This window comes from Colletotrichum tamarilloi (assembly GCF_030869305.1).
Source record: "Colletotrichum tamarilloi strain Tom-12 chromosome Unknown Scaffold_34.1, whole genome shotgun sequence".
NCBI lineage: Eukaryota > Fungi > Ascomycota > Sordariomycetes > Glomerellales > Glomerellaceae > Colletotrichum > Colletotrichum tamarilloi.
Genome location: NW_026849417.1, coordinates 292,768 through 312,497, shown reverse-complemented (window position 1 = coordinate 312,497; position 19,730 = coordinate 292,768). Strand labels below are relative to the sequence as shown.

The 19,730-nt window shown below is 56.5% G+C and overlaps 8 protein-coding genes across 8 annotated transcripts; 5 read left to right on the top strand and 3 right to left on the bottom strand.

Annotated features, from left to right (window-relative positions):
* Positions 1-2,135: 2,135 nt before the first annotated feature.
* CTAM01_09113 (uncharacterized protein) lies at positions 2,136-2,680 on the bottom strand (the record flags this gene model as incomplete). The annotated part of the gene is made up of 2 exons (XM_060525133.1): positions 2,136-2,275; positions 2,308-2,680. The coding sequence occupies 2 exons, from the start codon at positions 2,678-2,680 to the stop codon at positions 2,136-2,138; spliced, it is 513 nt and encodes a 170-aa protein (XP_060380315.1).
* A 341-nt stretch (positions 2,681-3,021) lies between these two features.
* CTAM01_09112 (uncharacterized protein) lies at positions 3,022-3,497 on the top strand (the record flags this gene model as incomplete). Its single annotated transcript, XM_060525132.1, has 2 exons — positions 3,022-3,149; positions 3,251-3,497. The coding sequence occupies 2 exons, from the start codon at positions 3,022-3,024 to the stop codon at positions 3,495-3,497; spliced, it is 375 nt and encodes a 124-aa protein (XP_060380314.1).
* Positions 3,498-5,281: 1,784 nt separating this feature from the next.
* CTAM01_09111 (uncharacterized protein) lies at positions 5,282-8,499 on the top strand (the record flags this gene model as incomplete). The annotated part of the gene is made up of 3 exons (XM_060525131.1): positions 5,282-5,783; positions 5,869-8,279; positions 8,356-8,499. Coding segments are annotated over 3 exons (3,057 nt in total), but the record flags the coding sequence as incomplete, so codon positions are not given.
* Positions 8,500-9,727: 1,228 nt separating this feature from the next.
* On the bottom strand, positions 9,728-9,952 carry CTAM01_09110 (uncharacterized protein; the record flags this gene model as incomplete). Its single annotated transcript, XM_060525130.1, has 1 exon — positions 9,728-9,952. The coding sequence occupies one exon, from the start codon at positions 9,950-9,952 to the stop codon at positions 9,728-9,730; it is 225 nt and encodes a 74-aa protein (XP_060380312.1).
* Positions 9,953-10,265: 313 nt separating this feature from the next.
* On the bottom strand, positions 10,266-10,775 carry CTAM01_09109 (uncharacterized protein; the record flags this gene model as incomplete). The annotated part of the gene is made up of 2 exons (XM_060525129.1): positions 10,266-10,644; positions 10,702-10,775. Coding segments are annotated over 2 exons (453 nt in total), but the record flags the coding sequence as incomplete, so codon positions are not given.
* Positions 10,776-11,912: 1,137 nt separating this feature from the next.
* On the top strand, positions 11,913-14,628 carry CTAM01_09108 (fungal specific transcription factor; the record flags this gene model as incomplete). The annotated part of the gene is made up of 6 exons (XM_060525128.1): positions 11,913-12,314; positions 12,699-12,781; positions 12,850-13,467; positions 13,540-13,649; positions 13,703-14,404; positions 14,525-14,628. The coding sequence occupies 6 exons, from the start codon at positions 11,913-11,915 to the stop codon at positions 14,626-14,628; spliced, it is 2,019 nt and encodes a 672-aa protein (XP_060380310.1).
* An 847-nt stretch (positions 14,629-15,475) lies between these two features.
* CTAM01_09107 (uncharacterized protein) lies at positions 15,476-15,784 on the top strand (the record flags this gene model as incomplete). Its single annotated transcript, XM_060525127.1, has 1 exon — positions 15,476-15,784. One exon carries the CDS (start codon positions 15,476-15,478, stop codon positions 15,782-15,784), a length of 309 nt encoding a protein of 102 aa, XP_060380309.1.
* Positions 15,785-17,075: 1,291 nt separating this feature from the next.
* On the top strand, positions 17,076-19,551 carry CTAM01_09106 (uncharacterized protein; the record flags this gene model as incomplete). The annotated part of the gene is made up of 4 exons (XM_060525126.1): positions 17,076-17,160; positions 17,230-17,300; positions 17,352-18,689; positions 18,751-19,551. The coding sequence occupies 4 exons, from the start codon at positions 17,076-17,078 to the stop codon at positions 19,549-19,551; spliced, it is 2,295 nt and encodes a 764-aa protein (XP_060380308.1).
* Positions 19,552-19,730: the final 179 nt, after the last annotated feature.

Here is a 19,730-nt window from a genome sequence, read left to right as displayed (position 1 = left end):
GAAAGGAGGTCCCCCAGCTTTGAGAGGCTGTGAGGGAGGGCCGTCATCATAGGTGCTGGGTTCATGGCTGGTGGTGGTGGACCAAGGGCCGACCCTCCATCAAAAGTTCTCCAAAGGCCCCACACGCACTCTCACTGTCGCCGTCAGCTAGCTCCTCCAATTTCTACAGTTCTTCAACTCGTGCCAGTCCAGGAGGATGCCCATACCTGGTCTCAGGGCTCGTAGCTGATGCTCACCTCGGGCCTTCTAGATCCAATAGCCAGCAAAGGTCAACACACTTGAGGAAGAGGTTGCGAAAGTGACGCTCACTCAACCTGCTCCGAGGCACTTGAAACCCGAGGCACTCGGGTCGGCAAGACGAGCAGGTGTGCCTCATTCAAAGGGCCGAGGAAGCTCGAGAATGAGATACAGTGAAGATGGCACCTTGAAGACCAGTCTTGCGAGAGATTCGGCACCGTCCCGCACCCGGCGTATCCCACGGGCAGGACCGAATGGAATCTTTGGTTGTGGTGGTGGTAACAGCCCAAGAGGTGGTGTGCGTGGTGTGGGGAGGAGGCGGGATGACTGCAACGGGGTGTGGGAGGTGAGGAGAAAGAAACATCCTTTGCTCCGCATGTGCGGAGAAGCGGTGGGAGGCGTTTTAGTGGACCGGATCAGATTGACCGTTTCTCCATGCTCATCTCAAGCGCGAGGGTGTCACTGGGCATCTATTCTGTACGGGAGGTGAGATTGGTGTGGCAGCCTGCAGAAGGCATCTGAAGCGGACGCGAGCCAGTTGAGATGGATGACGAAGAGCCAAGCTGGATGTTCCTTTGGGTACCGCGACGGTATGCGGGAGCCCGTTTTCGATGAGTCTAATGCTGGTCCAGCTTGTGCATAACACAGAAGACTTGTTGCTATTGACTTGATCCACTGAGAACAAGCAAGACTTCTGCCCATTACTCAGCTGTGACTGACAAGTTGCTGTCGACGTCGCCACGGGAAGAAATTGATTTGGGAAAACCTAAAACCCTTTCTTGGGTTTGGGCACGATTGCGCAGCCCTTGAAGCAGGCCGCAGCATGCCCCTTACAGCTGCCTTAGCTGAAATTAAGTCAACACCATCACCGGACAACAGGGTGCTGACTCTGGCAACCCCAAGGGTTCTTCTGTTGTGCCGGGGGCGATGGGGTTGCCGTTGGCGTTGGGTCCGGAGGAGTAGGGATGCCCTTGGATTTACCGGCACTCGACCTGCGGAACCGGAGCTGAAGGTTTGCAAGCGTCTTCGTTCGGGACTTTCCCCGATATTGTGCGTATGGAGGAAACGGGTCATTGTCATCGCGAGCCTTGGACCAGGAAGGCTCTGACATTCAGTGGTGAGTTTCGCACTTGCGTAGAAAACCAGAGCGTACGGAGTAACGGTGTCTCACCACGGTCGAACAAGGCAAGCCAATCGACTTGATGCAAAGAGACCACAACCACCAACAGGTTGGTGATCACTGTGGCGTTGGTTTTGACGATCTTGCCGGAGGGATGGGGTTGTTAAGGGTATGTTGTGGCTGTGGCAGTGTTCGCGGTATAGATGGTCCTAGTTTACCTTGAAGGGGACATGCTAGCTAGCGGAGGGATGCACCTTCCTTTCCAATCCCCAGAGTTTGTTGACGCGTGTCTAGTGTACGAAGAAGCTTCTTCGAAGGAAGGCTTGATGGAATTTGGGAGGGGGCTAACAAGAGAGTTTGCCCAAAGATGCTGTCAGGGGAGCGACTGCCACATGTTGTTCTTAACACACACACGCCGTCGAAGAGCATGAGCATCAAGGGGTAGAAGGCAATCTCTGTCTTTAATGAAGCTTGACAAAGTCTTTGAGTTTCTAGATGTAAAGAGAAAACTTCATCTGAAGAGTGTTGGAGGATCATCCTGAAGACTACAGATACAAAGTGGCATGTTTAACAGCGACAACTTGAACTTGAATGCAGCAAAGAAGACACTGGACGGGCCCTCGGAGTGGGCCCTCCGCGTGACTAGCAGCACTCAAATTGACTCGGTGTCATCCAAGTACCCTCTCCTCATACTAACCTCCATCTCTACTCCTCCGTCTCTACAGAGTACTCTTCATCCAATCCTCTCCTCCTCCCATGTCCCTTGCACACCTCTTCGTCAGGTCAACTCTTCCTCTACCGCACAGACCCCTGCTATGCGTCTTTCGTCTGAACGGGGGTTTGTACTGCCATGTACCGACAGCTCCAGCACAACCCACCAGCACCGAGCACCTGCGTCAGAAACCTGGAGAGTGCAGACTGGGGAAACGAGACAACTCATCTCCAGTGAACGCAGTAGAGGTTGCATATGTGGCGCGGCTCGACAGATGACGGATAGCGATGTCGTGCCGGACAGAAGAAACGGCGAGAGGCTGTAGAACCACCCGTAAACGCCACCCTTCCAGAGGTCCGCTTCCGCCTAGTTTTGGCTCCATTCCGTGCGCTATTGTCATGACGGCAACAGATTCTCTCTACGGAGTAGACGCCAACCAAAAGGGTCTTTCCCCCATGTCCTTGGCTCCCGTTTGGGCAATTTCCATCAAAGTATCCAACGAGAATCCGGGGCTTTCGACAGGGACGTCGTCCCCTTGGCTTGCGCGCGCTCTTTCGAGCGAAGGATTTCGTCTTGATCCCATCGCAAGCTTGGATCAGGAGGGTGAGCATGATAATGCCATCGGTTGACCCTTCCACCACACAAGTGCATGTCCACTGTATGACTTGCGGCTCGTAGCTGGGCACTTTGTAGTGACGCCATCTGGGAGGATACGACCAGCAAAAAGTAGCAAAAGCCCATTTACGGTTGGTTCAGATGTTGGAAAGGAAGCTCGACTCCGTCACCCCGTCTATAGAAAGCATAACGAAAGGCACATATAGCGCCTCAAAGCTAGACGACCGACGAGTAGCTCCGAAATGGCCGGACCTTCTTCACGTCTGCCGTTTTCGTCGTAGCAGCGAACAACGCCACACAATTCTGTACCTATATCGGCACTTCGCTATACATAGGGATGAGAGACCAAACCGCTAAGACCGGCGGGGGCGGGCAAGCCAAAGCCCTATGTACAAGGCACGCCAGAGGGAGAGGCCGCGTGTTCGTCGCTATACCGGACCAACGAGACTGGTTCCAACAACGGCGGTGCGTCTGCTACTCGGCTGCACTCAGACCGAACGAGAACTTGAACAAGCAAAGATAGCCTTCCGCCAAGCCGAATGGCATTATTGGCCGGGATGGCACAGTCCAGCGTACCAAGCTTGTTGCTCCCAGCCCACTTTGGGGCCGCGCCGGTGGAGGTCTGGAGACGAGCCTGAAGACTGGAGAAAGCGAGAGAGACTCAAGCTTCCAAGAGACGATTCCCCATCTTCTTCTCCCACCTCCTCGTTTACCCCCAGAGCCCAAAATGTGCCGCGCCAACACCCCCGCCCTCTTCGCTACTTCGTACGGAGTACAGCTGCCACACCACGCTATCTTCGGCCGACGTCCTAACCCAAGCAACAGTGACTGCCATGTTGTGACTAGGTAATTGTCCCGAGGCAGGCCAAAAACAAAGCCGAGCAAGACCATGGAAGCAGTGGGGATCCTGTCCCGGTGGGGAGGAAAAGGTTTGATGACAGTCCATGCCGTCTTGTCACCGCCATGTCATGCCTTGATCCTTCCAGAGGAATGGACCGGAAACGCGTTCATCACCCTCACCGGGCTGGCTCTAACCTTCACCTTGTTCTGCTATTGTTGATCAACCAACCGAACCCAATGCTGAGCCACACACACTCTCTCATACAACCCCGTCGCTCCAACCAGGACGAGATGATCCATCATAGGGAGAAGGAGGATGGACCATGGATGGGATGAGCCCGTCGTTCTAGACCGGCGCAGCATCTTTTGGGGCATGTGGCCCTGTTCCTCGCCCAAAGATGCTCGTTGATTCTCCACATTCACACCCGTAAATGGCCGCCCGTCGCCAGTTTTCCTCTCGATGCCGTTCGTTGCTCCTCACCTTACTGTCGCCCATCGTCGAGCCATCACCCCTGTTCCCCTCATTGCAACCCTGCCCCGTCCTCGCATGCTATTATGTACAAGCGTCCCATATAATATAGCTAAGCCCGAGGAACCACAAAGTCACCATCTCGCTTCTTCTCCCCCTTCGAGAACCTTACCTGACGCGCCGTTGGTACGTCTGTACGTCTCTCTGTACATGCGCATGCGCTGCCGCTGAGCATCCTATTCTCAATTTTAATTTTCTTCTCGAATCATTCGCGCGTGCCCCGTACATACATCCATCCTCTCGCTGCTTCTGCGGCCGCCGCCCTGTCTGTCACCAGCCGCCCTCCTCCACACCTTTCGCCCTTTTATCCCGCCGTTTACAGTATTCTACCAATGTAAATGCGATGGTCCACGTTATCATACAGCAAGCGGACCAGCTAAACTGAGCAGTAACTCAACGGCTTGAACAGCATTCAGGTTCTATTGAACCATCTCTACATACGTGCCAAGCTTCGAGCGCAGGCCATCCGTCGAAGAGAGCCGCAGTGGACATCGAGAACTTGAAGGGAGGAGAGCTCCGAGCCAGACCACCGAAACGAACATCAACGTCGCATACAATCCTGGTGATACAGATTCGGAATAACCACTGTTTTCAAGCTTCCGAATTGCCTTGATATTACTACCTCGCACTTGGATTTACCAACCAAAGGTTCAAGATACCCTTCCCGCCGCAGCACAACACGCGAGACACGGGACGCAACCAAACGACTCAACTATTTGGAACTCCCCCAATTGCGGCAACGACCGACATTCATAAACTTCACGGGTTGATCTCCAAGGGGTGAGTTAACTTGGGTCTCGGTCCCAATATTCCACTTTCACAGAAAGCTCTCTTTCGCTCAATCATCTTCTGCGCCGCACTCCTTCAAGCACCCTGTCGCTTGTCCCGTCTTCCTTACCCTGTCACCCAAGCCGTCTGTACATCAACCCCGCCATGATTGTCGTTGCTCTATGCTGCGCCGTTCTCCAACAACGTTGCAGATCTCACGCCCACCACTTGTTCTCAGTTTAGCTCATATTACTATACCCCATGCCCATCCTTCTTCTCCGTCCCGCCCCCTTTTGCGCCCCCAACTATCCTAAACGGCCTACAGCAGCGCTGACCGAAGCAGAAGTCACCTTGTGTTATTGGAGGCTCGCATATTATCTATCGCTTGCCCCAGTCTAAGGGAGCAACATCGCCCAAAGCTGGTTGACATAACTCGTCTAACCACTTCGAATCCTTCCAGTCGCCCATCTCGCAGTCTTTTTCACGTCTCTATCTGCATGAGAGAAGGCAGATAGTTGCTCGTTGTTCGAGTAGCACTTTCACCATTCAGCCACTACATCGCCAACAGCGGGCTTGGTCCCAGCACGAAGAAGACAAGATGCTGTCCAACCCGCTCCACCGCTTTTCGCCATACCATGGCATGCAGTCCAGCACCCTCTTCTCCAACGCCCACCATGTTCCCAACGGCCATGCCCACGCGAATGGTGTCGACCCCCTCGCGCCGAGCTCGCACTATGCGCTGCAACAGATTCAACAGCAGGTTGGGGGAGTCCACAGCCCACACCTCGCGCGAGCAGGCCCTCAGTCAACAAAACACCGTCAACACCCATACGGCGGCGGACCCGCGGGTCGTTCTTCTAGCACATCCGGCCCCGTTCGTAGGAGAATCAGTCGAGCCTGTGATCAGTGCAACCAGCTGCGTACAAAGTGCGATGGGCAACATCCCTGTGCCCACTGTGTAGGTAAGAAAGAATCAGTTGAATAGATGATCGGCGTGGCGTGGGGGAGCTGGGCTGGACTGGACCAGACTGACTGACATGTTTTCAGAATTCGGATTGGGCTGCGAGTACATCCGCGAGAGGAAGAAGAGAGGCAAGGCATCACGAAAAGACCTTGCCGCGCAAGCCGCCGCGCAAGCAGGCACAACGGGCGCAGAACAGTGCCCGAAATCGCCTTCCGACGACAATGGGCAGCCTTCGGAGCAATCCGAGTCCAATAACGCCAAGGCAGCACCATCACTAGGCACGACGACTTCTCAACACGGCCACATCGGCAAGGCCATCGACGAGCTCAGCGAGGAAGCCATGCATCAAAGCCAAAGGACCGGCTCACTCGATAGCATGGGAGATATGGTGAGCCACCAAGCCCACCTGGCAGCTCATCACGGGATGGACAGAGATCAACTCGAAAGCCCAACAACCATGGATCTCAACGGCTACGGGGGCGTCCACGGAGGATACGACAGGCAAGGCCTGGGCGCACACATAATGCCGGGACCGGCCCACGCAGCGTACGGTCCAAATCAGGGTGGCATATCAGCATATCCCGAAATACCGTATCCCATGCAGACCCAGAGCCCAACGGCATATACCAACGGCGCGTCATTCCGCATCGCAGCCAGCCCGATCAGTGCATACCCCCTCGGTGGTGAGCCGACGTCTCCCGGGTGGATGTCCATGTCCTCTCCGCCGGCGGCGCAATACCAGTCTCATATGCCTCCGAGCAGCTACGGCCACCCCGGTCAACAGCAACTACGATACCCGGTCCTGCATCCTCTGATGCCCCATCTTGGAAACCTCATCCCGGCGGCTCTGGCATGCGACCTGATCGACCTCTACTTCGCATCCTCGTCCTCGGCACAGATGCACCCAATGTCACCTTACGTCCTGGGCTTCGTCTTCCGTAAGAGGTCTTTCCTCCACCCCAGCAAACCGAGACGATGCCAGCCGGCTCTGCTAGCCAGCATACTCTGGGTGGCAGCCCAGACGAGCGATGCACCCTTCCTGACCAGCGTCCCCTCAGCACGGGGCAAGATCTGCCAGAGGCTGCTGGAGCTGACCGTCAGCCTTCTCAAGCCGCTCATTCATACACCTTCCGGGGACACATCACCGGTGACCAGCCCCGCCATCGATGGCGTAGCACTTGGCGGGCTCGGCGTTGCGCTTCCTGGGTCAATCAGCATGGACGCGCTGACGGGCGAATCTGGTCCATTCGGAGCCGCCGGCACCCTCGACGATGTCATTACCTACATCCACCTCGCGACAGTCGTCTCCGCGAGCGAGTACAAGGGCGCGAGCCTGCGGTGGTGGAATGCGGCCTGGTCTTTGGCCAGGGAGCTGAAGCTCGGCCGTGAACTGCCGCCAACCCCTCTCTCCATGAACCAGAGCAACGGGCACGATGGTGATGGCGCAGACGGCGAGGTTGAGGATGACTTGGCAGGCAGCGGGCACCCGGGCGTCATCACGGAGGAGGAGCGCGAGGAGCGCCGAAGGATATGGTGGCTCACGTACATCGTCGACCGCCATCTAGCCCTGTGCTATAACAGGCCGCTATTCCTCCTCGACCTCGAGTGCGCCGGTCTGCTGCAGCCGATGGACGACACGGCGTGGCAGAATGGCGAGTTCAGACCCGCGCACGTCACGACAGACCCTAGCCTGGGCGGAGACGCCTCAACCGGTGCCGGCGGCGTATCGAGCGGCCGCGTGCGCGGTCCGCACTTTGAGTGTACGGGACACAGCATATTCGGTTACTTCCTGCCGCTCATGACGATCCTGGGTGAGATCGTAGACCTCCACCACGCCAGAAACCATCCGCGGTTCGGTGTGGGATTCCGCTCGGCTCGCGAGTGGGACGATCAAGCCAGCGAGATCACGCGCCATCTCGAGGCTTATGAAAAGAGCCTCGGGCGGTTCGAGCAGCTTCATCTCACGCGGGTCAACAACATGAACCTCGATGATAACGGCGACGTAGTAGTCAATCCTGAGGGTGGTAGCGTAGACCACGGTCCGATTGCTGACATTGGCACGCCCTCTGTCCACTCCGTCCACACAACCGCCTCTTCATCCCTCAACCGCATGACGGAGAGCGACATCCAGACCAAGATCGTTATGGCGTACGGTACGCACGTGATGCACGTGCTGCACATTCTGCTCGCGGGCAAATGGGACCCCATCAACCTGATCGATGACAACGACCTCTGGATCTCGTCGCAAGGGTTCATCACGGCGACTGGCCACGCTGTCTCGGCGGCCGAAGCTATCAGCCACATTCTCGAGTTCGACCCGGGCTTGGAGTTCATGCCGTTCTTCTTCGGTATCTACTTGCTCCAAGGATCGTTTTTGCTGCTCCTTATCGCGGATAAGTTGCAGCTTGAGGCGTCGCCCAGTGTCGTCAAGGCGTGCGAGACGATTGTGCGCGCGCACGAGGCCTGCGTTGTGACTTTGAATACAGAGTATCAGGTGAGCTTCTTTCTCTTTTCCCCCATGTCTTCTCCGTGCTCGAGAGACTTGGGTGCTAACTATTCTCCCTTTGTAGCGCAACTTTAGCAAGGTTATGCGAAGTGCTTTGGCGCAGGTCAGGGGTCGGGTGCCGGAGGATCTCCATGAGCAGCACCAGCGTCGACGGGAACTTCTTGCTCTGTACCGGTGGACCGGCGATGGTACAGGACTTGCGCTCTGATTTTTGGTTAGACCTTGGCCAGCGCGGCACAGCACATATGGCATTTGGGGAGTTTGGGAATATAGTGAAAGGGTTCATGGTAGATGAGAATACGGCCTTTGGGATGTCAAAAATAATGGAGGACGAGAGACGGATGGATGGAGTGCTGGAACAGGGTTACCGGTTACCTAGTGGAAAAGGGATTTCATTTTTCTCAAAGGGGCTGGAGTGAGGGGACAGCCACGGATAAGCGAAAGGAACTCCCCCATTTATTGCGAGTTTTGTTCTGAAAAGGTGTGCTGCGGCTTCAGTTGTTCTATGCCTCCAGTTGATTGATGGGTTTTGCTGTGTTGGTTTTATGGTGTTTTGGTGGATGGACAGCGGGTTGAGGATAAGCAATGTACCAGACAGGCCTCGCTCGAGGCTTCTCCCAGGCCTGGGTAGCGGATAGAGACTTGATGAAGGAGAGTTGAGTAGAAAGAAAACTGCTGTCTCTTGGACGATGCCTGCCGCTGTTGTGACTCTCAGTTGCATGTCGATGTCTTGAGCACAACCAACAAAACATACGAATCCGAGTCAACGTTAGTAATTGGGTAGTGTTGAATATTTCCATGACCAGAAGCAGCTGACAACAATTAGCAAAATTGGCGTCTCTACCAATAAACCACGTATATAAAGGGCATGAGTAAATGAGGATTCAGCACTCGGCCACCCGGATTCAACATGCACTCAAGGTGACGATAGGCCCACCATTCACTCAATACAAGACTACAGATGCAGAAGATATACGAAGAGAGGCAAAAGAGGAAATAGGGTATCCCTATAGTACCAAAATGGGATACATCGCAAAAGAAATGCGTCGAGGGGGAATCGAACCCCCGGCTCCCCGACGCTGCTGGATGGCAACGGAGAATTTTACCACTAAACCATCGACGCGGCTTGTGATTGGATGCTTGCATCTGCTATTCGTCTATTCATAAAGTCCGTGATCCCAGAGGGCGGACGCATAGCCGGGCGGCCGCTTTGTGTGGGCTTTCTATCTCGCAGGGGTCGCGTACCCGAAAAACCGGCAGGCGACATCGGCGGTCTCCTGGGGTCAAGGCGCGATTCGCAAGAGAGCCGAGGTGGATGTCGTCTGAAGCCTCAGCGTGGTCTTTTGCCAGTCAGAGCTGTTGAGAGACAAAGAGCCTGGGAAGCAGAAGGCTGCGAGTAAGGGGCTCATATTGAAGCTGTGGCACTCGAGACGAGGTCATTGTCGAAAAGGGTTTCTGGTTGACAGTTGGGGGCGCTTTCTGGTTGCACTGGTGACGTCGATGTTCGGGTAGAAGTGCGAACGCGCAGATGGGGAGAGGAAAACTCCACTGGGGCAGGGGAGTTCGCGGCAGGCAAAAGAAGCATGGCAGCATATCTGTGCAGTTGCGAGAGAGAGAGAGAGAGAGAGGACGCATGAGAATGGATCTATTGGATGCTGCATTTCGTTCTCATTCACCTTGATCCATTCCGTCAATGATATCTGCGCATTGGATAAGACATCGTGGTGTTCTAGCAGGATGCTATGCAAAGCTACCCGTTCTTTTGAGAATGTAGAGCTTGTTCCGTGCCGCGAATGGTGTCTACACCTAGGATACGCAGTGCCTGCGTCTGACCAGCTCTCTCTTTCTCTGACCCTCTCACGAAGCAAGTCAAGAAGCTCAAGTTCTTCAGGGGCGAGGCTCTTGAGCTTGTTATCAACCCAACGTATTTACGGATATACAGGATATTTCAGAAATGTCAAGGGTTCGTATGATTCAGGTCCTGGAACTGGCATCACACCCGTCTGCATGATGGAATGGTGGAATGGCGGCACTCGGGGAGGCTTTCCCGGCGAATCTGACCTGGGTTTCTGGGGCCCGAGACAAGACAAGCCTTTTTGCCCCCCAGCGTGGTTTAGTGCTGATCTGCCCACCACTGTAGCATGCCATGGGGAGAGCCCATGAGGTGGTGGGTGGGGTGGAGGGACCAAGGATGGATTGAGTGGTTGAGTTGCTTGCCTGGATCAAAAGAAACCCCCAGCCATCAATGATCAAAGCAGGCAACACAGAAGCAAGCCTTGCGCCGTTGACCGGCCGGCAGTTGGATTCGGGGGCTTGGCCTCTTGGATGGATGGGCTTCCAAGAGGAGGGTTTGCTGTATTCGTACACAGGTCTTGCTGTATGGCCATGAACCGCGGGTACGGGTCCTCACCTCGGTGTCTTCCCGCTCAACGTTTTTATCAGATCCGATGGTAGGCGGATGATGGAGAGGCAAAGGTAAGGTAACCTGGAAGATGGGACGGCTGGGGGTTGTATTGCCCGTTGCAATGATCAAGGGGCGGGCGGGCGCGTTGATGCTGCGCGTATTCGTTCTTTGCCCCCATCGATGGCGGATTTCCCTCCGTGAGTGAATTGGTCATCCATCGTGTTGGATCATGGAACCTGGGAACCGGTACCAAGTAATGGAATTGGTTCAAGACGTTCAAGGCAAGGCTTTACGTTGATGAAGCTGTTGATTCCAATATGAACTTTGGTTGCTCAATCTCATGACCTGGATTAGCTCGTCGGATACCTAGTGAACGGCGTTTCCCCTCTTTTCTTCGAGTGCCCTTGTTGGAGAGAGAGAGAGAAAGAGAGCGAGACGTTCCGCCGTGTCGCTCCCGGCCAAGTGCCCCAGTCCCGGCCAGGCTGAGAGTCCCAAAGAGTTTCCCCTCCCATTCCCAATTCCCGCCGCGTTCCGCACGTTCTCTCCCTTTCCCTTTTGTTTCCCTCCTTATTCCCATCGTAATCTCCCCCTTCGTTGTGTGTGACGCCGCCGCCGCCGCGCCGCATTTCACACTGCCTCTATCACCTGTTTATTCCCAGCGCAACACCGCGCAAACACACACATCCCTCCGGCCTTTTTGAGCACCGGCGACACCGATACCGACACGGATCAAATCACTATACTTTTCCCGGGAAACTTTGCGCAAAGCCCGCCGCCGCCGCGCCGAGTTGTTGCTCATCCACTCCGTCTGTCCTCCGCTTCTTCAAATCTTGGCCTTTATTCCCGGCGGAAACGGAGGCACCGCATTGGAAAGCTCTCAACCAACCCGGCCGGTTGCGACGTCCGGGCAATCTAATTGTTCGAATCGGTCACAGTGTCCAATTATCCCGTAAACTCTCTTACGACGCTCCGCCCGGACAGTTAACCGCCGGCTCAATTGAGCTTCTTTCGGTGAAGCATCGCCGTGGGCGTGCCGCAAGCGGGAACAAGCAGCGGGAATTGATTCGACTGCCTGTTCACTCATCTTCGCGGCGCCATTGACAGTCGGCATCAAACCGGTCTTGGCACCGGCCGCTCATCTAACAACGTAATTCAATCGTTGATTCACACCTTCAAGTCGTTCAATTGAGACGCGCACAACGTTCCCACCGCCCGTCATGGCGCCCAAAAATCATCTCCCACATCCCCAGCCGCAACCCTTCACGCCGAGCTCGGCCTCAACAGCCTACGCATCGCCAGTACCAGAACATGGGCGTCTACCATCACTCACTCATCCACAAAACGGAGGAGTAGCAGCTGCCGCACTCTCACCGACGACATCAGCGGCATCGGGACCGTCGTACTCGACGCCCGTCGCGCGGCAGCAAACGGCGACACCGAAAAGCTACGGCAACGGCAGCGGCAACGGCAACGAAACTCATCACCAACACCCGGATGAGAGCGTCGACGGCAACTCGGCTAGCCCCGATGACGGCGGCGACAAGGGCCCTGCGAGGAAGAAGCAGAAGCGGAATAAGCCTACGTTGTCGTGCTTTGAGTGCGTTGAGCGCAAGACAAAGGTTCGTTCTGTTCATTTTTCATTTTATTTTACTGCCCGTGTTTTTGTCATCTATGCTTCATGCCTTGTTTTTCTCACTCGGTGTTTTCATCTGATCTGATTTCTCATCATTGCGTGCTTATGCCCCCACACTGAATTGTGCTGTTGGTTCGAGTGTACCAATGCGACTAAAGTTCAATGTCATATCAAGAGGTCTTCTTGATCATTGGGCACATGATGCTACTTGCACGACGTGGGGATACGATATTTGATGCTCTCAGGCTTGACACATGGCATGCATACGATGTTAACCTCGTCGGATTAAGTGCTGTTGCTCTCAAAGTGGAAGCAGCAGGCCTGTCAAACCCACCAAGTTAAGCCAACGCTCATACTAACACGCACGCAGTGTGACCGAGGTCGACCCAACTGCCTAGCATGTATCAAACGCCAGACGGAATGCCAATATGCGGCTGTAGCGACGATACTCGAGTAAGCACACTCACACAGCTCTCGCGACTATTGCCGAGACCCTCGAAACACAACTAACAAAATAGCAGAGAAACAACCAGATCCCTCGCCAACGGTCGCCGCATGACGAAACCCCCGAAACCAAAAGGCCCAGGCGACATCTCCACCATCCCAAACGTAGCAGACAGAGGCCTCATCGAAGGCCGCGGCTTCACCTCCCGCGGCTCCGTCGGCTCCGTCGCCTTCTCCTCCTCCACGGGCCTCCTCTCCAACGTCCCCTACTCCCTCCCCACGGCCAGCAACGTCTTCGGCATCGGCTCCGAGCACCCCTTTGCCAACTACTGGACCTGCGAGGGCGGCCTGCCCGAGGTCATCTCCGTCCTGCCCGAGAAAGTCCAGGCCGACATCCTGCTGGCGCAGTACTTTGAGTGCGTCGACCCGGTCTACCCCATGATCCACCGGCAGACCTTTTACGCCGACTATGAGCACTTTTGGAGCCTCAGCGCCGAGGAGAAGAACCGCGTCGATGCGGCGTTTGTGGGGCTCATCTTTGTGATGCTCGCGCTGGGCACGCAGTTCGTGACGTCGAGTTCGCCAAACGATGCGAAGCAGACGGCGGAGTTTTACGCGTCGGCGAGTAACCAGGCGCTGCGCATGTTTTCGTACTTGAGTGCTGCTTCGTTGCGCTCTATCCAGTCCATGGTGTTGTAAGTGAGCCCCCTTTTTGCGTGAAATCTGCGTGTAGCCATCTTGAGAAAAGTTGGTACTGACTGGACCAGGTTGACGTACTTCCTGATCAACGACAACCACGCCTCGGACGGGTGGGCGTTTGCCGGCATACTCATCCGGCAGGCCTACGCAATGGGTCTACATCGTGACCCCAATATCGGTACGAACGTTCAAATCACTACCAAAGAGCACCAAAACCTAACACCATCACAGTAACCCCCGACGCCCCCATCTTCGAAAAGCAACAACGCCGCAAACTCTGGCAAGCCGTCCTCCTCCAAGACACCTTCCTCACAGTCCTCCTCTCCCTCCCCCCGTCCGCGACCCACACCGACGTCTCCGTCGAAGACCTCGTCGACGACGGCTCCGCCATCGCCTCCTCGGACCCGACAGACATCGCCTACATCCGCGGCTCCTGGACCCTCGCCAACCTCGTCCAGGAAACGATCTGCTCCCCGCGCTCTCTAGACCTCCCCATCTGCGCCACCGTCCGCCACAAGTCCAAGCTCATCGCCGACTTCCGCTGCGTCTACCGCTCTTTCCCGGACGTCTTCCGGTCCTGGGACGCCGAGAGCCTCGCGAGCCTCGCGCGGACGAACAAGCGCGTCGTGAGGCAGACGCTGTTCTTGACGAGCAATTATCACCACAACATCATGCTCGTGTACGCGTCCGAGAGCGCAGAGTGTCCTTCGAACACGCGGGGCACGCTGGAGGCGGCGCACGAGGCGATTACGTCCTTCTTTCTGCTGTTTGACATCTTTGAGCTCGAGGCGAGGGTGTGGTGGGTTTTCAACCACCGCGCGTTCCTCGAGGCGCTGTGTATCGGGAGCGTGCTGCGGGAGATGGGCAAGGACCCTGTCGCGGCGGAGGAGGCGGATCGGGATCCGTTGTTCCAGAGGGCTAGGAGCGACATTGGTGAGTTGTTTTACCCCCCTTATTCTGTCTTTTCTCTCTTTCTCGTTTCCGTCATTCTGTGACTTGTGTTTTCTCACTCCCTGGCTTCATGTCCACTGTGTGCTAATCAACGTGATGCAGCAAAAATGATCAAGATCATGGTGTTGATGGGCGAGGGCGAGCAAGGGTCCGACGTAGCGCGGGCCCGTGTGCAAGTGTTGAAGGACCTCCTGCCACCCCTGTAAGACATCGGTGCCGGTATGATTGCTTGTTCATGCTCTCTAGGCTATGGCGGGGTCTGTTCTACGATTTTACCTGTCAATCTAGGGGGCAGAACCGCAGAGTTGCGATTGTTTCGCAGATCACTTGATTCCCTGGTTGGGGGGGGGGGGGGGGGGGAAAGGGCCGGGGGGCATTTTTACATACATGAAATTTTTTTTGTGGGTTGTTGGGGGGGGGGGGGGGGGGGTTTTTGGATAACACTTTTTTTTTTTTGGGGGGTGGGGGGTGTAAGTGGGGGGGGGGGGGGGCGAAAGAGTCCGAGAGCCATGTTACATACATGCAACTCTTATTGCGTAGTAGTTGACGCGTGGATGGGTGGGATTGTTGACTACACATTTTGTTTCTTGGGTGGTCAGTGGTGTAAAGCTTGAGCCTCGAGGAGTTGCGTGGTCTTTGTCCAGGCTTGTTTTGTTCTGTTTGTTGGTTCGTCTCGTTCATCTATCTCCCTTACCGGCCCTGCATGCGTATCCGTAGGTTAAACCAACCATTTAGCAGTCTACGGCGGGGCGAGAAGGGGGTTGGCCGGGGAGAACGGAGGAAGGGGGGCGTATCCGGCATATTCATCCATCTTTCGTAACATTACAAGATACGGACGGGTATTCCCACATTCGGGCGTTCTCACGGGACATGCTTGTAGGTTTACGTTGGAAAGAGACTACCTTAGTGTATTGCTTAATCATAGGCGAACGAGCCTTCTTTTCTCTTCATCAGGTTCTTCTCCTCCCCCTTCTCTCTGCATTTGGTCTGGTCTCTTTGGGCCCCCGAACTTTGTCGTACCACATGTTCCACGCCGTCGTCATTTAAAGGTGGATGGCCTCGTGGCCATTGATTCGGCTATCAGTCGCGCAGGACCCGCGCGCCCACGGCGGCAACGAGGACGGACAGTCTGTGACATGCCAAAATGGGTCGGCTGTAATGCGCATGGCCACCCATTTCCGTTCGTTCTACTGCGTAGATGGCATGGGTGCAAATAGTTCCACCCGATCGTGGACCGAGGGACCGAAAATAATCAAACAACCCCTAGGCAAAGGACCAGAAGCGGCGTGGCCGTCCAGGAAGTCGGGAAGCAAAAATGCGCGTCCAGCAGAGGTGCAGCGCAGCAGTGCCGGATTCCCATGAGTTCACAACTTCATCGCCTCGACGGTGGAGACCTCGTCGCCTCGGAAGACTAGCGCCGCCCCCCACGTTCCGGTGCTTAGCCCGTGGTTCGGGATCCACCCGACAGTGCGGTTTGTTCAACAGTGAGAACACACGGGACCAACAGCAGAGGCCAGTCTCACAGCAAACGGGACAATGCAGCAGTCTCTGCACATTCTGATAGTCTGGGAGTCTAGCTGCAGTGTATCCGTACTACGTATTCAGCAGGGCGGCAACACCATATACTACCTTTCTTGGTACTAGTGTTGGTGTTGTGTTTGGTCGAGAAGAAACAGGAGCAGAAATAATTCCCAGGGCCATCGCATCAACCCCACCAGTCCGGTGCTTAGCTAACATGCGCTGGTTCCCATTGGCTCTTTGAGAAAGTGGGTCCCGGCGCGGGACTGGCAGTTCGGAGTGCACGAGCCAAGCAGTAAGTACGTACCTGACCGAATTCGAGGGACTCGTCAGCTCATCGACGCTGATTGGCCACCACCGGTCCAGCGGCGCCGAGAGGATTGCGCAGCTCACGCAGCCCCAATCTACGCAGCGCAGGTTGGCAGGTGCGAGTGTCCCTGAATGTGCCCACTTGCCTCTTTGCTCTCACTGTCAGTGTACTTCGTACCTTACCTTCGAGGGAAGGGACTGCGCGTCCCTCGACACTGCCTCTCTCCTTCCCTGGGTGTGTTTGTTTCCATCTTTTGCCATCCTTCAAGTTTCACTCTTTCTCTTTTCTCATTCCTTCCTCACCAATCTCAGTTCATCACTTTTCATTCTCCGTGGAAAGTGTGAATACCTTCCACTCGTTCTTTTTTCATACTTGTTTCGTTCCCTAAGGGGGGGTTTGTGAGTGTGTGTGAGAGAGTGTGAGACATCATCGACGGTGTAAGACGACTGGACTAGCAGCAAATAAGTTGGCACACCGAACCAACGCACACCACCAGCCAATACACGACTCGACGACTTACATATCTACTACGTACACCTACCCAGGCAGCCATTTATCACCTTACCCTGCCGTCCACTCTCCGTCATCCTTCACCCTTCACTCCTCGTCAACCCGACCTAACCTAACTCAACTCAACGCATCGCAACAACAAAAGGACGACTGACGACAAGGACCCATTTGGTCCAGGCAGAGGGATTTCTCAAATACGAACATTTGGGGATTTGTAACCTACTTGGACAAGCAAGGGGTTGACGACCGTTGAGTCTCAACGAGGGTAAACCTCATATCCCATCCAACAACCAAACATCCCTCAAACCGCCCATCATGCGTGGCTTGGCGCAGGCTCTCCTGCTCGCGCCGGCCCTCGTCGGCGCTGCTCCGTCCAAGATTGGTATGGAAAAGGCCACCGGTATGTGTTCTCCTCTCATCTCCCATTCCGCAGTCTCATCGTCATTTCATCATGACTAATATCTTCCAGATGCCTCACCATCAACCTTTGTCACCTTTGACATCCCACCGGGCTTCAACGAGGACCAGACCAAGCCCTACGTTAGTTCATCCCCTGACCATCCAAAGCATCTCAAACCTAACACATCACAGACCCTCCACTTGGAAGTCCTCGAGGCCCCTTCCCCCTGCGCCTACCCGAACATCAAGATAAACGACAACGCCCTCTCCCAGGGCGGTCACACCCTCGGCCGCGGCACCTTTGCCGGCGACCACGACGGGTCGACCTTTATCGCCTCCTGGTCCGCAACCTGCGCCGGCGACGAGCAGCTCCTCCGCTTCACCCTAGAGTCCCTCTCCGGCCGCACCCTCGCCTCCGATCTCGCCTTCGTTGCTCGCTTCCGCCAGACCGCCCCCGCCGCCATCATCGAGGTCGCCGGCAACGTTCGCACTTCGGACGTCCACCCGCCTCCGCCCTCCCAGACGCTCCCCGAGTTCGAGGGACACCCTCCCCGCCCGGGCGACGACGAGGATGGACTCCTCGAGGATCCTCCTTTCCCCCCGCCGCCTCACCACCATGTTGGCAACCACCCGGACAACCACCCCGGCGAGCAGGGACAGCGTCCTCCTCACCATCGCCCCGGCCACGACGACGACGACCACCGCCGCCCTCACCACCCCGAGGAGCACCCCGAGCTCGATGAGAAGGTCCTGGCGGAGCTTGACGACCTCGAGTGCATGCGCCATCAGCTCCACGCCTTGAAGCACGCCATCCACGAGAAGGAATCCCGCCTCGCCCAAGAACACGGCATCTTCCCTCCCAGCCACCGCGGCTTCCGCTCCTGCGACTCCTTGAAGTGCGTAATCGACACCCTCATGCACCGCGTCCGCGGAGGTGGTGGCCCCGGCTTCCACGGCAAGGGCCGTCACCCCGGAGGCAGAAGAGAAGGCCACCACCACGACCGTCGTCCCCACGGTCCTCCCCCTTCGTGCCCAGGCTTCCCCTTCCCCGGACACGGCGGCAACCACACCAAGGGAAACCACACCGAGCCCCCGCCACCTGGCCCCCCTCCTCCAGGCTTCTGCCACTGCCTGCCGCCCCCTCCCGAGGGTCCTCCCGATGGACCCCCTGAGGATGCCCCTGAGCCTCCCCCGAGAGGACCTCACCACGGCCCTCCTCCCCCGCCGTTCGACGAGCTTCCTCATGGACCTCCTCACGACCACCACGGCCCACCGCCGCCTCCTCCCCCTCCTCCTTTTGACGGACCTCACGGACACCACGGCGGTCCTCCTCCTCCTCCCCCGCCTCCTCATGATGGCCCCGGTTCCCACGGTCACCACGGCCCTCCTCCTCCTCCCTTCGATGGCCCTCACCACGGCGGTCCTCCCGGTCCCCCGGGCCCTCCACCCCCGGGACCCCCGCCCGACTTTGAGCATGAGCACCCCCTTGACCACGAAGGCGACCACCGCGGCCCTCACGGCCACCACGGCGTAAGTCCATCCCCCTTTCTCCCCTCTTCGCAAGACCAGCAAAGACTAACACTCCCAACAGCCCCCGGGATTCCCCCCTCCTCCCCCAGGCCCTCACGGCGGCCCGCACGGAGGCCCTCATGGACCCCCTCACGGGCCCCCTCACCTCCCCCTCCCCGCCAAAATCTCCGTCGCGGTCCTCCTCTTCATCGGAATCCTGGCCCTCCTCCGCGCCGGCATCCTCTCCCGCTCCTCCTCTAGATCCTCCCGCCACAGCGACGAGTCCCGCGCAGAGCGCCGCGAACGCAAAAACTCCCGCCGCGCCCTCCGCCGCGACTACCGCGAAGCCCGCAAGGAAGCCTTCAAGGCCACCCTCACAGACTTCTGGTCCCGCATGTTCACCACCGCCGGCACCACGGCAGGAGACGAGGAGAAGCAGGCGTTCATGAACAGCCGGCCCTCCATTTCCGAGTCGGAGAGGGACTTTGAGACGATTGAGAGCATGACGGATGAGATTACCGAGTTCCGTAACGCTGCGACGCTTGTTTCGGAGATGGTTGCTGCCGAGGAGCGGAGGCAGAGGATGAGGGAGCAGGAGCAGCAGCAGCAGCAACAGCAGCAGATGCCGTGCCAGCACCAGCACCACCTCATGCCCTCCCACTTCCAGCGCCCCGCCATCATCACCCCTCCCTCCCCGACGACTGCGTTCGCAGAGTACATGGGCGACGACGTGCTCCCCGCCTACGACGAGCACGCCGCGCCGTCGGTGATCGTCTCGGACGGATTCAGCAGCTACACGCCCGGGTCCAGCGACTATACCCCCAGCGCGGGGTCGGATACGGCGTCCAACATTGATGATGTCCTGGGAGAGACCAAGAACTAGACTCCTGTAAAGTAGTCTTGTCTTTTGTCCGAGCATGTAGAGAAGGAGAGGGGATGTATAGGGAGTGTAGTGAAAAGAGAGTCGGTTTTTTTTGAGTATAAAACATTGATATTTAGTAGAGATATCCCGCATCTATATCACATCTATTTTTTTTTTTCTCTCTTACGCATTTTTATTTG